A 15,111-nucleotide genomic window follows, 5' to 3' on the forward strand; every position below is an offset into this window, starting at 1 on the left:
AAGAAGTTTGTGTTCAGGTCCCCGCATATGATCAGGTACTGAATTTTCCACGCCTACTGTATCAACACTAAAGAAGTTTGGGGTCTTAGGGTATTTTGGATTAAGGCGTTTCACCTGTGTTCAAAGCCAGGCTGATCATCTGAGGCACCCCTTGTTCCCTGAGGGGCACCCCACTTAGTGCTACCAATAGACAGCTGAAGAAAGCAGACCCTCTGCAAAATCCATGCTGAACACACTGAAAAAACACAAAGACTACAAAACTTACTTGACTACTTCCTTGTGTACCCCCTGCAGCTCTGGACTTTAAAGTCTGGATTTTCTCAAAGACCAGATTCACCTTCCTTTTGGTGGCGTCCTCATTGTCTGTGCCTCTGTGGAACAGCAACGGAGAAAACATCAAAGGACAAATCATTGAATCATAGGCCTCAGAAGGTCCCAGGAGCCCTCACGCTCACAACGCAAGCCCTTTAAGGTAAACTGCAAGTGGCCTGAGTCAATCAAGTCTTAATGGGCAGGAGGGAAGGACCTTACCACTTGTTTCCACGTCTCTGAGCATGACAGATGCAGTCATAACAAGCTCAGCAAAGCACAGTGATCTGCTGCTTGACTCCATGTTCATATTTGCCCCAAAACTATACACACACTCATGCTTTTAAACAAACTTATTTCACCTATGTTTAAGAGAAAGAAGCCCCAAAGCCGAGACTGTCCAACAGCCGCCCTTTGTCTCCACTTCTATGGGCAATCAGCTCATTTTACCATACCCCTGGCAATTAAGGGATTTAAAATAAAATTCCTTAAACAGGCACCTACTATTAACTTCCATCTCACTTGTCTCTCAACAAATCAAATGAGAAGGAAAGGAAAGAGACGGGGGAGGGGAGAGGAGGGAGGGGGCAGAGGGGAAGGGGAAAGGGGAGAGGGGCAGGGGGGGAAGAGAGAGGGGGAGGGGAGGAGAGAGGAGGGAGGAGGGAGGGGGAGGAGAGGGAGAGCGAGCCCAGAGAAGGGGAAGCAGCAGAAGAAAAGGAAAGGAGGAGAGAGGGAAGGGAAGGGACAAGATTTGAGAAACCACAAGTTCCTCTGCCTTAATTCTGCAGGGTGAAGCCCCCACTCACCGTCAGTATCAAAAAGCTCTGTGGTCATTTTGGAGTCCCTGTGTTGTGTTTTGAACGCACTTTGTCAGCTCTGTCATGCTGACAGGTCAATCTTAAGTCACAGACCATGAGCACCCTGTGCTGACAGCTGCACGTCTCAGGCGGCCAGTTTTCATTCCCATCCTACTGCAAAGCCTCTGCCTTCCCCTGTAACCACTCCATGAGAGGACCACGGCAGAACGTCACATTCTGGCTCCAGAATCTTAGCACAGTTGGCATAGAGGGAAAAAAGCAAAATGGCTGGAACGAAGTCTCCCAAGATGAACTTGGGAAAACACTGTTCTCAGATGCCTCACCAGTACTTGAGGATCATGGAGGCCAGGCTCCCTCTGGGAGAAAGGAGGAGCATCCACTTGCACCTTCCAAAAAGCGACTGCAGTGGCATGGAAGACCAAGGTGGGGGCTGACCCAGCTCAACACTGACAGGCTAATAGACCTCCCCACCCCCAAACTTGCTTTGATGCAATGAAGGTCTTTTTTAAACCACTGATTTAAGGCAGGGGAGATGACTCAGTGAGTAAACGATGCTGAGTTTGGATCCCAGCTGCCCCAGTGTTTGGAGGCAGAGACAGGCAGATCCCAGGGCCTTGCTGGCTTGCCAGGCTACCTGAAACTGGGAGTTCTAAGCTCAGTGAGCAGCGGTCTTGTCTCGAGAAACTCAAGGTGGAGGATGATAGAGGATACTTGACTTTGACCTCTGACCCCCACGTGAACATGAATGTTGAGTGCACCTGTACATATATGTGCACACACGTGCACACATCACAGACACACGCATACACAAATACAAAATCTCTATATTTTTAATTGTCTTACAAAGGATGTCCTTCTCTGCCCCCTGTATCCATAGAGATGGAACCCTCAAATGGCTCAGATAGAACAGGAGATAAAAGTTAACCCTCTGCCAGAGACAGCAATGGTCGTTCTTTAAGGAAAATCACGCACCCTTCTTTGAGGTAATTGTAAAGGATCTGCTTGGCCGTCTCCTCGTTGGTTTGTTGTGTGAGCTCCTGCTGGCCTTTTAAGAGATCTGGTGTGGCCTGGAACATAGTAAAGTATGTTATTAGGCCAGGAGGGTGACACTCCCAGGAAGATGGCAACAGGCTTGAAGCAGAGGCTTCTGGCACCTTCCTCATGTTGTCCTCAGCCCAGCACCTATGTGCTTTGTACCCTTGGGCGAGTGACTTCACAGCGCCTGGATTTTCTCAGTGGTAAATGAGAGCTGACAGCAATGCCCGCACAGAGCTGGTGCAATGCTTTCATATAGCACCTGGAACCCACCAGCCTCATCATCGTTTTTATTACTGTTATTATTCTTTTTTTTACTGTTACTATCAAAACATTCAATGTGCCACTTAGAATCTATCACTGTGCAATTAACCTATATTAGGATGAACCTAATTTCTCAGACCAGAAAGCAGCACAGCCACCCACAGGGACACAAACCCAACCTCAGAACCTATGTGTTAAAACTCAGTCCGTATACATCCAGGCTTCACACACTGAACAGACATGGAGTCTCTCTGTGTGCTATTCTGTGAAGAAGTGAGCCCAGCAGCACTCAGAACAACCTAGATAACTATATAGTTGGCAGTGGGATGTAACCTGATTTAAAAAAATAATAAGACAAAACGTGCAAGGGCTGGGGAAGTGGCTCAGTTGGTAACACTTGCCCTGAAGGTGTGAGATCAAGTCCCATGCCCAGCACACATGTAGAGGTCACCGGGCATGCCTCTCTTCCCAGCCCTGGGGAGGTGGGGACAAGCAGGAAGCAAGTGTAGCCACATCAGTGAAAGATCCCATCTCAAACAATAACATGTAGAGTGACAGAGAAAGACACTGGGTGGCAACCTATGGCCTCTGCACACATATGCACCTGCACACTTATGTTTGTGTACACATATGTAAATGTACACTTACACACAAAAAAATCATCAAATGATCCATTACTGATTCAAGACTTAGGGCACAGCCAAGCGGTGGTGGCGCATGCCTTTAGTCCCAGCACTGAAGAGGCAGAGGCAGAGGCAGAGGCAGGTGGATCACGGTGAGTTCAAGGCCAGCCTGGTCTACAAAGTTAGTCCAGGACAGCCAAGGCTACACAGAGAAACCCTGTCTCAAAAAAAAAAAAAAAAAAAAAAAAAAAAAAAAAAAAAAAAAAACAAAAAAGAAAGAAAGAAAGAATAAATAAATAAATAAATAAAAAGACTTCGGGCACTCATAGCTAAAGCACCTTGCTTAGGCCACTTAGAAAAGAAAAAAACATAGCCGGGCATTGGTAGTGCATGCCTTTAAGGAGGCAGAGGCAGGTGTATTTCTGTGAGTTTGAGGCCAGGTTGGTCTACAGAGTAGGGAGTTCCAGGACAGCCAGAGCTACACAGAGAGACATTGTCTTGAAAAATAAAGAAAGAATAACTTAATAAGCTTAATTAAAAAACAAAACAAAAACTTTAAAAAGGAAAAACACAAATGTTACCTGAGTACTAGAGTCAGAAGGAAACGTCTTCACTGAAATTTTCTTGGCACCAGAATCAGGTGAGGCAGCCACAGCCCGGTTCTGTAACATCAACGTGGCAGTGGCTATTTTGATTTCTTCCTCTCTTTTACTCTGTGCTGGAAGGGTGGAGGCACGAGCCACCATACTTTCCTGACTTCCTTTGTTCAGAACTTTCTCATCTTTATTCTGCAGGAGAGGCGTGGGTTGGGCACCCTGAGTACCCTGCATGGCACTCTGCCCCTTCACAAGTGTGCAACTAGGACTGTGTTTCTCACGGGGCTCCTGGGCCACTGACTTCTGGGAGAAAACCTGGGATGGCCGAAGGAGGTGTTCACTAGACTTGCCCAGGTTCCTGCTGAACTCCGTGAGGTACTCTGCGTTTCCCTGGAGACCAAACGGAAAGGCACTATCTACGCTTCGAGATCTCTTCCTGTCATCCGGATTGATCCTATTTCTCTTCCCAGACCTTCCTCTCCTCTGAAGGCCAGGCTTTTGGTCAAATTTTTCAATTAACTGGTCCACACCAGGAATTGAACAGGTGTCGATATCCCGCCCAGTTCCTGGCAAGAAAGGGATGTACCGTCTGTTTTCATGGCGGTTGACGTTGTCAGCATGGATGGCGCATTCCTGATCATCTAGTAAAAATCTGTATAAGGAAGTGGCTGAAGTGGGAGTCGTGGATGACGAAGAAGACCTCCGTGACCGAGCTCCATCCAGGACGGGTCCTGCGGAATCTTGTCGCCGGAAGGGTAGTACATCCGGCCTACTTTTCTTGCTCTCGGAGTAGGCCTGTGGGCTAGGGACAGCAGGGGATTTCCGTAGAGGGGACAGAGCCTCCTCTCCCATCCCCTCCTTGGCGCACTGCTGAACGTTCACACACACTGAGGTCTGCTTTTGGGGGTCTTCTATGACCACGGAGCTGCAGAGACGGATCGCCGTCATGTTGGTCTTGGCTAAATCTTCCAAAGTAGGGCTGTTGGGCTGGGAACCCCGAGGTTTGGGAAAGCAGTTCCGGGCCTTCTTATTGTTGGTCCCTTCCTCTGACGCATTTCGCAGCCAGGGACTCTGGGGACGGTGAGGTTTTGAGTTCACCTCATTCTTTTCGGGGTCATAAGGCTGCAGAAGTTCTGGGTGCCTCTGGAAGTTGAGCACATGCGGTAGTTTTGTGGGCCCGTCCTTGCGTTCTAGAACTCCATTCCTGACCTCCTGGAGGGAGGACTGCTTCTGGTTTCTTATTGGGCTAGTTTGCAGGTACGGGTTTTCTGGAAGCTGCAGTTCTTCGGAATCGGTCTCCTTCAACACGGTTCCATTGCTTGGATGTAGAGGCAGGTTATTTATCACTGAAGACGGAAATGACGGTGGCCCGTTTTCTGGAAAAGGTGTACCTGCTGGACAGCGTTCGGTGTTATTCAGGACTATGTAAGGGTGGCCATCAATTCCCTGGACCCTGATACTGACGCCATAGGAGCCTGCCTTTGAGGGCTGGGAATTCCTTGGCTTTGGGGTATCATCGCTGGCGAGTCTCAGGTGGACCCCATATTCCTGCTGCACATGCTGGTATTCACCGAAATACAGCTCCATGGTTCACTGTCCCGGCTGACAAGAGCAAAGAAGACAGTGATTAGAATTACATCTGGTTAGGCAAAGACTGGGTCGATTATAAGGGGAAAATGTCAGGGTCTCAGAGACTTCAGAAGCCATGGCTGAGCACTTCTCTGTCCTGCACTCCTGTCTGGGTGTCCTTGAGGCCGTGATGGCTGGCTTCCCAGCACTGGCTGCAGTCCTGGCCTGAGGGCAGTGTCTGGTGTAATGACCTGACCTCTGGCAGAGCTCTGCCCTAGGTTCCAGCTATTCTGATCATTTTCCCTTTAGTAGGTTTCCTCACACTCTGTCCTATTTATCTTTAACTGAGAGGGTGTTCTGGTTGCCTGCAATTAAGGACAAGGTACTTTTCCATGAAAATAGTTAAAAGAGCTAAGGAAATCCGAGGCTCATCTTTCTCTTCCCTTCCTCAGCCCTCTTAAATGCACATCTGGCTTTAAAATCGTTTACATTTATTTATCTTGTGTATGTATATGTGTGTATACGCATGAATGCCACACTAAGCATGTGATCAGAAGGCAACACACAGGAGTCAGTTCTCACCTTCTGGTACTTGTACCGACAAAATTCGAACTCAGGTCATCAGGACTGACGGCGGGCACCTTACCCACGGAGCCATCCAGCTGTCCACCTCCTCTCTGCCTTGTGTCAGGGTCTTACTTATCCCAGGCTGACTTCAAACTTGCTATGTGTCCAAGAATGACCTTCAACACTCATCCTCCTGCCTCCACCTCCTAAGCACTCAGATCATTAGGTTTCACCATGCCTAGTTTACACAGTGCTGGCAAACAAACAAACAAAAAAAACAAAAAACAAAAACAAAAACCAGTGCTACAGGCATGCTAATCAACTGGGCTACACTCCAGTTTCCCTATCTTTGAGATCTTCAATACTATCTAAATACAATGTTTAAGACTTTTTGTTTTACTGTAAGGAAGTGTTTGTGAAATTAGCAATGAGAATAAATGATGGCATTTTTTTTTTAAGTCTTTTTTTTTTTTTTTAATACAAAAAGTTCTTGGGGGTTGGGAGTTGAGGGGGATAAGACTCCAGACCTCTATTTTGTGATGGGTCCTGACACCACACCAAGAACCACTGCCTCCTCCTGTGCAGAGTATGGCCACCCTTGCCTGATGCCCACAGAACTGACCCTAAGCAGGACAGCCCAATGTGCCTACTGCAGAGTGCCCCAGGCAGAAACCAGCTTGGGAAACTGCAACAGCCAGAGAGACCCCAGCAGACCAGCGTCTGCTTTTCACAGGTAGCAGCTTTCTAGTTTCCTGCATTTTCTTGAGCCTTCCTTCCTATTCTGCAGTCCACTCTGGTAGCGACTTTCCCAAGAAAGCTGTCTGCTATAATCCAGAGTTCCAAATGCATGTGCATGGTGTTTTGCAAAGAGATAGCATTCCCTCTACCCAGTTACATCCCTTCTTTCTTCTATTTCCAGCTTATGCTACTAAAATATAAACAAATATTTTGGTTGTTTCTTTTAAAAAAAAAATTAGTGCTTGGGACTGGAGAGATGCCTCAGTGATAAAGAACGTGTACTACTCTTTTGTTTGTTTTGTTTTTCGAGACAGGGTTTCTGTGTGTAGCCCTGGCTGTCCTGAACTTGTTCTGTAGACCAGGCTGGCCTCAAACTCACAGCATCCTCCTGCCTCCCTGAGAGCAGGGGGGCAGAGGCAGGCATTGTCATTCCACTGCAGAGCTACGCATGTGTCCTAAGATGTGGCAGAAGACAATTGGAGGGCCCAGCTGCCGTGGGTCCCTCTCACTCCGCATACCCCTTATTCCAGCTTTTTTTGTTCTCCCTGCTGCTGCTGGAGTCAGGGAAAGGCGTGGGGAAAGGCCGGCCCCATGTCTAGGGTGTTGAGAACACTCTGAGGGCTGACCGCTCCGATTCTCCAAGTCCTTAAGCGACTCCCTGAATTTTGACCCTTCTCCCTTGCCTTCTTCAGTAATCTAGGCTACAGGTCACAGGCAGTCAGCTTCTGGGTTTCCTTCTGCTAGTGCAGTCACTACCCCTGCCCCTCCATCGGCACTCCTCCGCTAACACCTCCATCCACGCCCTCCACCTATGGAGGGTCTCAGTGTGCTGACTTCTTTCTTATCACTTGAGGAGGGTTGAGAAAAGAAGACAAACCTTTGAATTTAACTTGACGGTCTTTTATTATATGTGTGTGTGTGTTTGTGTTTGTGTGTGTGTGTGTGTGTGTGTGTGTGTGTGTGCACGCGCACACACACTCATGCCCCCAATGGTTTGAATCAGGCTTGCTTACAGGAAGGGCTACTGGTGTCATAAAATAGAGCAGGTGGACAGGGAGTGGGGAAGGCGGGAAGGCTCTATTGTAGAAACAGGTGACCTTGCCTTAGACCCATGAAACAATGCATGGTGACCAGTACCAAACTCACCAGCCACATGTTGACCCATTTTCTCTGCAGCATCATAGGACTTTCTTTGCATTACAAATCTTCTGTGGGCAGTACAGGGGACCAAGCCCAGAGCCTTACAGGGACTAAGTAAACATCCCCGGCCTATACAAACAAATTCATCCACTGGGACTGTTTTGTGTTCTAGTTGCTAAACGGGGTTTCTTTTTAGTCACTAATAATCTCTTCTTATACTCATGCTGACTCTTCAATAAAAAAAAATAAAATAAAATAAAAATAAATTCTACCGGGTGTAGTGGTGCACGCCTTTAATCCCAGCACCCGGGAGGCAGATAACTGTGAGTTTGAGGCCAGCCTGGTCTATAAAATGAGTCTAGGACAGTCAGGGCTACACAGAGAAACCCTGTCTCAAAAACACAAAAATAAAAATAAAAGTAAAAATAAAAACTAATAAAAATCTTCTGATATTCATTAATGAGAAGCTCCTTTTAAGAGCCCTTTGCCACAGTTGCTACAATCAACATTAGTTACATTTCAGTTTTTGAATATGGCTACCATGGTTTATTCCGACCCCAGCTCCATCCACAACTCGCATTTCTTTGACAATAAACCTCCACCTGACTTTTACTCAGAGTGATGACATTTCTCAGCTGGGTGCCTTAATAAAATGTAGATTTCCTACCTGATCAAAGCATAAACACTGAATGAATGAATGAATCAATCAATCAATCAATCAATCTAAAGAGAGCTGTTCTCCACTTGCAGGCACCAGGCCTGGTGTCAGATCCTAAGAAACATCGCAGGTACATTTGCTGCATCAGGCAGCCCCACCAAGGGCTTACATAATTTGGAAGCAACTGCTGATCAATTGCCAGTATGCAACATTGTAGCACTTTGGCAAAGAAAAGTGGTGTTTTGGAGTGGAAGTAAGACCTTTTGAAAAGGCTGCTAAGTGATGCTAATCGCTTTAGTTAGTGTGATCAATGGGTATACGTGTGGGAACAAAGACTCAACTCCTGGCAGAGCTCAAAACACATACCAGATGGCCTCTCTCTGGGCCACCACACATGAGCAACGAGCATGATTAGTCAGGCTGGTGCATGTGTCCCCGCCTCTCCACTCTAACTCCCATAGGGTATCCTGGCTCCCAAGGAAAGGCTGCCAGACCATGGTAAATCTTACTGTGGCTTCTTCTCCCAGGACAAGGATGCACAAGCACTCAGCATGATACCTGGCATCAAGGTTCAGGTGGCTCCATTTGATTCGTATGGCTAATTCTGCTTTGCCATATTTATTTAAAATAGCAACTAAGAGGCAGGTGGAAAGCTGGTGAGCCTCACTGCACCTTTGAGCAAGTGCAGGAAATAAAAAGTGAGCCATGAACCAAAAAGTAATTTCCCCTGGGTGCGATGCCCTGGCTGTCAGAGGGGAGCCACTGCCAGGCTAACAACGAACAAGTTAATACTTCAAATGACCCTACACTCACTCCTAAAGGACATGGCTGCATGGCTGAAGGGCCAGTGGGGAGGCAGGATTTCGTGAGGGAATACCCACACTAGACCCTCCAGGTAATGGAGGCTGGAGAGCTGACTCAATCAGTGATGTGCCTGCCACACAAGCAAGAGGGCCTGAGTTTAACTCTCAGAACCTGCATTTAAAAAATAAAAACCTGGGGCTGATGATGGCCTGGGCTTCTCATCCAGTGCTAGGGAGGCAGTGGCAAGTGGATCTCTGGAGTTTGCTGGCTAGAATTGGTGAATCCCAAGCCAGTGAAAGACCCCTGAGCTGGAAAAGAAAGAAAGAAAGAAAGGTGGGTGGTACCTGGGGAACCACACCCAAGACTCACTGGCCTCCACATGTATGCACACCTACATACACACACGACACAGACACACACACACACAGAGAGGAAGGGGGGGGGTGGAGAACCGCCATTAAAGTTAAAAAATAAAGCCAGGCATTGTGGTACTCGTCTTTAATCCCAGCCCTCTGGACGCAGGAGGCAGAGGTAGGCAGATCACTGTGAGTTCGAGGCCAGCTTGGTCTACAAAGTGAGTTCAGGACAGCCAAGGCTACACAGGGAAACCCTGTCAGTGAAGACACACAACAAACCTGCTGGCCATCCCCGACACACCTCTACCTTAAACTGCACTCAAGCCAATAATACCCAAGGGAGAAAAAAAAAAAAAAAAACCATTTCCTAAAGTCATACAAAGTCATCTCAGATTTCTGACTTGCTGCAAGTAGTACAAAGGTCATCTCAGTTTGAAGAAGCTGTTCAAACATAGGACATCCCTACACTGTGCCTGTCTGAGCACTGCCACTAAGCCCCGCACCAAGAGCCACAAGGGAGGGGACATCCTGCAGTAATCCAGCAGGAGACAAGACTGTCTACACTATGTGGCCTGGCCTGGATTTATGGCCTGTATTTTCTTTCCTTCCTTATTCCTCTCTCCCTTTCTCCCTCTCTCCCTCCTCCGTCCCTCCATCCCTTCTCCCCTTCCTTCTTTCATCTGGGTCTTATGTAGCTCAGGATGGTCTGGAACTCACTCCATGGCTAAGACTGACCTTGATTCTCCTGGCTGTTAGGATTACAGGTGTGCCCCATCACGCTTTAAGAGGTACGGAGGATGGAACCTGGGGCTTCATGCATGCCAGGCAAGCACTCTTATCACCTCAGCTACCTCCTCAGCCCATGGCTTTAACTGTCAGTACTTCCACCTCCTGGAAAAAGCCCACTCTCTCCCCAGGGCTCGCCTACTGGAGCAGCTTCCAGCTCTTGCCAGGAGTCAGCCCTCAGCTCTGTGGAGCAGAGGCCAGGCAATAGTGGCTCCTCTGTCAGGCCAATTCTATCCCCTAAAACCACACTTTAAGCTTTTCCAGACATGTTTAATTGTCCCAACATGCCAGACAGGAGACAAGGTCCCTCCTTTATATCACTCAGGACAGATCCTTGTAGCACCCGCATGGGTCATTATTTTCACCGCCTAAGAGATGTACAAGGTCTGACAGGTTGGTCATTTCCTCCAAGGTCTCACACTCAAGCCTGAGGCAGCCTTAGGACTCCCACACAAAGTTTCAGCTTGACTGAGCTTGTCCTTAGGTCTTCCTACGTTCCTGCCTCCCATAATGTGTCTGGTGTAATTATCCTGACCTGGTCACTGGAGGGGGTGTGGACCAACATACATCCGTGCATCCAACTCTGTACCTCTATGACAGATTCCCACCTGGGAAAGCTTAGTGGGAACGTCACACGGCCACTTCTCATCCCTGAAGAGGGGCCTAGCCTCATCTTTAGCTCTGGGCTCTCCCATATCAAGGCTGCCTCTGGCTGGGCCTTCATTAAATTACACCTGGCAGTGAACGTTTAAATGCACACATGTATGCAGGTGAAAAGTACATGGGAAAAGAACCACTTGTATCTCCTTTCAGAGCAAGAATGTGTCTCCACTGGCCTCCAAATCCTCTCTTCTCTCGTTTAGAACTTAGGGTCTGCTCTGTGTCACTTTCTGCTCTGGGCCCCGGAATTGGTATATGTAATAACATATCTTTATTGTCGACAGATGTCTAGGCAAGGAAGTGTCACTGGTCGCCATGTTTTTCAATAAGAGAAACTTAAATCAGTAATCTAAACAAGTCAAAGTTTCAACAACAGAAGTTTCAATCATATAAACAAAACAGTAGCTCTTGATACTTTACCTCTTAGACGTAAATAGACTTAAATTTCACCATGTATTCGTTTGTTCAGTTTTGGTGCTAAGAACTGAGTCCCGGATTTTGTGAAGCTGAAGGCTAGGCGCGCCTGTATCCTAGAACTACGCCCCCAGCCCCAACAACATGGTAAAATTTAAGCGCCTACTCTGTCTTTATTTTGTTTAAAAATACCGGTTGTAGTTTGAATGATGTCCCTCATAGGCTCCTGTATTTGAACACTTGTTACTTGTTCCCCAGTTGAGGACAGTGCTTGAGTAGGTAACGGAACTCTTAGAAGGTGCACTTTAGTGGAGGAAGTATGTCACTGGTGGCGGGCATTAGCTGTTGTCGCTTCCTGATTCTCTCCCTCTCCCTCTCTCTGCTTCCTGTATGCAGATGGATGTGATGAGCAGCTACTTGCTCCCATAGCCATGCCTTCCCTGCTGTGAGAACTCTATCCCTCTGGAACCATGAGCTAAAATAAAGCTTTTCTTCCCTAGGTGCTTTTGACCATAGCATTGTGACCTTCTCACAACAGAGAAGGAATTCATACAAGAGCTTCTCCCAAATATTTCCCTCTGTGTCCCTGTCTCCTGCTAACCTGCAACACTGACTCATTCCTTCAAGTTACATCACATAGGGGGGAAAATTCTTAATAATCTCAAAACCGGTTAGTATTCACTACTATAAAAACTACTTTTTTATATTACTATAAAAACAAAAACTAAACCTTAAATACAAATATGAATACAAAGCCAAGATAATTCTATACCGACGCTGGCCTGAGTAGCAGAAGGCTGCATTACAGTGAGTAAGAAGAGCTCGCAAAACCTTTGACTCTGCGATGGTCTCACACAGGCTACTCTGCGCAGTGGCTGCTGCCCTTCTGTTTGCTTGTTGTGTGTGTTTGTGTGTGTGTGTGTGTGTGTGTGTGTGTGTGTGTGTGTGTAAGTGTGTGGGAGTGTAGGTACCATGGATGGATGTGTGGAAATCAGAGAACAGCCTCAGGTGTTGGCCTTGACCATTCTCACTAAGACAGTGTTTCTTTGTGTTTACTACTGTCAAAGTCAGGCTAGCTGGACAGTATGCCTGAGGGGATTCTCTTGTTTCTGCCTCCCAGCCTCCCAACTTTCGTTCCTTTTTCTTAATTAATTTCTTTCTTTTTTATTTATTTACTTATTTTTGAGACAGGGTCTTACTAGGTAGTCATGACTCATCAGAGGCTCAATGAGATGGTTGAGCCAAGTCCCAGATAGAGTTGGGAGAGCCTCACAAGACTCCAAGGTTTGCCAAAGTTGGAGACTACACCACAAAGACACAGGCATTACAGAAAGCCAGGCCAGAGCTAGCAGAACTTGGGAGCAGGTGAAGGCAAAGCTGCAGTGTCCTGCTGCACAGTGTGCTCAGCGGCCAGTCAAAGCATCACCTGGAAGTGTATTGGAAACACTGGGCGTGGGTAGACTGCATGCTTGGCATACTGGAAGCTGCAGGTTTGATCCTCGGAGCTGCACAAACTAGATGTGGTGATACAGGTCTGTAACACCAGCACTTAGGACCCTTGAGAAGTAGAGTCAGGAGGGTCAGAACTTCAAGGTTATCCTTAGCTACAGACTGAGTTTGAGGCCAGCCTGGAGTACATGTGAGTTTGTCTCAAAAGAAAAAGAAGGGCTGGGCGTGGTGGTGCATGCCTTTTATCCCAGCACTCGGGAGGCTGAGACAGGTGGATCGCTGTGAGTTCGAAGCCACCCTGGTCTACAAAGCAAGTCCAGGACAGCAAAGGCTACACAGAGAAACCCTATCTCAAAAAAAAAAAAAAAAAAAAGGAAAGTTGACCCATAAGACAGCAACCTTCCTTGCCCACAGTCTCTCCCTCCACCCCATGATGAAACCTCTGTCAGACCTGTCTCTTGTCCCCAACCTGGAGGTACAAACACCAGACATAACCTGGTGCCCACGCGCAAAGAAATGAGCAGGACCAGTATGAATTGGATGGAGCGAGACTTCCTTTCCTCCTCCTGGCAGTTGACTGCTGTGCTGAATGTCTGCCAAACTTCTAAGGGTATAGCAAGATCCGCTACTGGGTATGGTGGGGGATAACAAAGAACGACAATGTCAGCACAGGGAAATACCTCTGTGCCTTGGGAGTACCAGGAAAGACATCACTGAGATAAAATAAACATAGGAAACAAAGTCGCTCCTTGTCTCTCGCCTCTGCAGAACCCCACTGCCCATCCTCCTCCTCATCCCATATCCTGGAGCTGGGTGACACTCTACAAAGAGAAAAGTGTCCAGAGGCTAAGGCGCCTGAGTTTCCTCGTAGATGAGCCAATGTCAAACTCCCAGCTCCATGTTTAGAGATACTCTTCTCCATCCTGTCATGATGTCTCTCACACCAGTCATGTAACCATAGCAACCTTAGTTTAGCCTCCACCCTCTCACCTTAACACAGGGTCCCTCTCATCACAACAACCAACAGAATGAAATTCTTCAGAATGAGATAACAGTGAAATTAACTCTTAAATGCACTCACTGTGAACCCTGGTGTCTTTGCTCTGAACATTAACCCACTCAGGACTGCAACGTCCAAAACAGTCCACTGGTCATTAACCCAGGTGGAATATTAACCAGCACCTCAGGCTGGGAGGCTCATGTGTGCAGAAACCTGAAGAAGAACAAAGGCACATAAATGCCTGTGCTGCTCGCGCGCCCTCCCTCCCTCCCTCCCTCCCTCCCTCCCTCCCTCCCTCCTTCCCTCTCTCTCTCTCTCTCTCTCTCTCTCTCTCTCTCTCTCATACACACACACACACACACACACACACACACAAACAAACACACACAGGGCTTAATTTATACGTGTGTGTGTGTGTGTGTGTGTGTGTGTGTGTATGAAAACCGAAGTTTCTTTTCTCTCTGGCACGTCTCTCTGATGGTGACCTCCTGACCTCGGCTGTAGAAATCGTTTCATGGGGTCTTAAACTAATGTGCCTCATGCCCTGACTTTCCTGGCGGTGGCCGGAAGCAGACACTCTTACCAAAACAGATGTCAAGCTGTGAAACAGAGCAGGCGATGTTTTTAAAAACCCACAATCACTGCAAAGAAAGGAAAAGGGAGAGGAAAAAAAAATAGAAGAGGGAAAGGAAAAAAAACACAAAAGGAGACAAAGAAAGGAAATCCCTGTTTGGTAGTTATTAGTTTAAAAAAAGTTGAGGCTGGAAAGACTGTTCAGTGGTTAGAGCATTGGCTGCACTTGCAGAGGACCCAGGTTCAGTTCCCAGCACCCACATGGTAACTCACAACCATCTGTAACTCCAGTTCCAGGGGATCCGACAGCCTCTTCTGACCTCTGTGAGCTCTAGAAACACACACGCTGTATACACATGCAGGCAGACAAAACTCATACACATAAAACAGAATAAATAAATCTTTTAAGAACTTAAGTCACATGTGCCTGGGGAGGTGACACAGTCTCTAAAGGGCTTGCCATGGCAGTGTGAGGACCCGAGATTGATCCCAAGAACCCACAAGTGTAAAAATAAAGAAAAACAAACAGGTGCGGGCATACATTCACAATCCTAGTGCTGGGGAAATACCAGCCAGATGGTCGCTCACTGGCCGGCCGGCCTAACATAGTGGGGAGTTCCAGGCCAATGAGAGATCCTGTTTCAAATACCAAGGTGACAGCACCTGAGGAATGGCAGCTGAGGTCAACCTCTGGCTTCCTCATATATAGATATTTATGTGCATTCACATGCATATGGATATACATACACATT

General features: G+C 47.4%; 1 protein-coding gene across 1 annotated transcript in view; it reads right to left on the minus strand.

The window, feature by feature from the left end:
• Cgnl1 (cingulin like 1) overlaps positions 1-15,111 on the minus strand; it is a 148,880-nt gene that overhangs the window by 98,017 nt on the left and 35,752 nt on the right. Inside the window, exons 2-4 of the mRNA XM_051140634.1 lie at positions 3,631-5,247; positions 2,100-2,194; positions 266-371 (exon numbers count right to left, since the gene is read on the minus strand). Of these exons, the coding sequence (XP_050996591.1) occupies positions 266-371; positions 2,100-2,194; positions 3,631-5,232 (1,803 nt within the window). The 5' untranslated portion in view covers positions 5,233-5,247. The remainder of the gene's footprint in view (positions 1-265; positions 372-2,099; positions 2,195-3,630; positions 5,248-15,111) is intronic.

Source organism: Acomys russatus, chromosome 32 (genome assembly GCF_903995435.1).
Source record: "Acomys russatus chromosome 32, mAcoRus1.1, whole genome shotgun sequence".
NCBI classification, from domain to species: domain Eukaryota; kingdom Metazoa; phylum Chordata; class Mammalia; order Rodentia; family Muridae; genus Acomys; species Acomys russatus.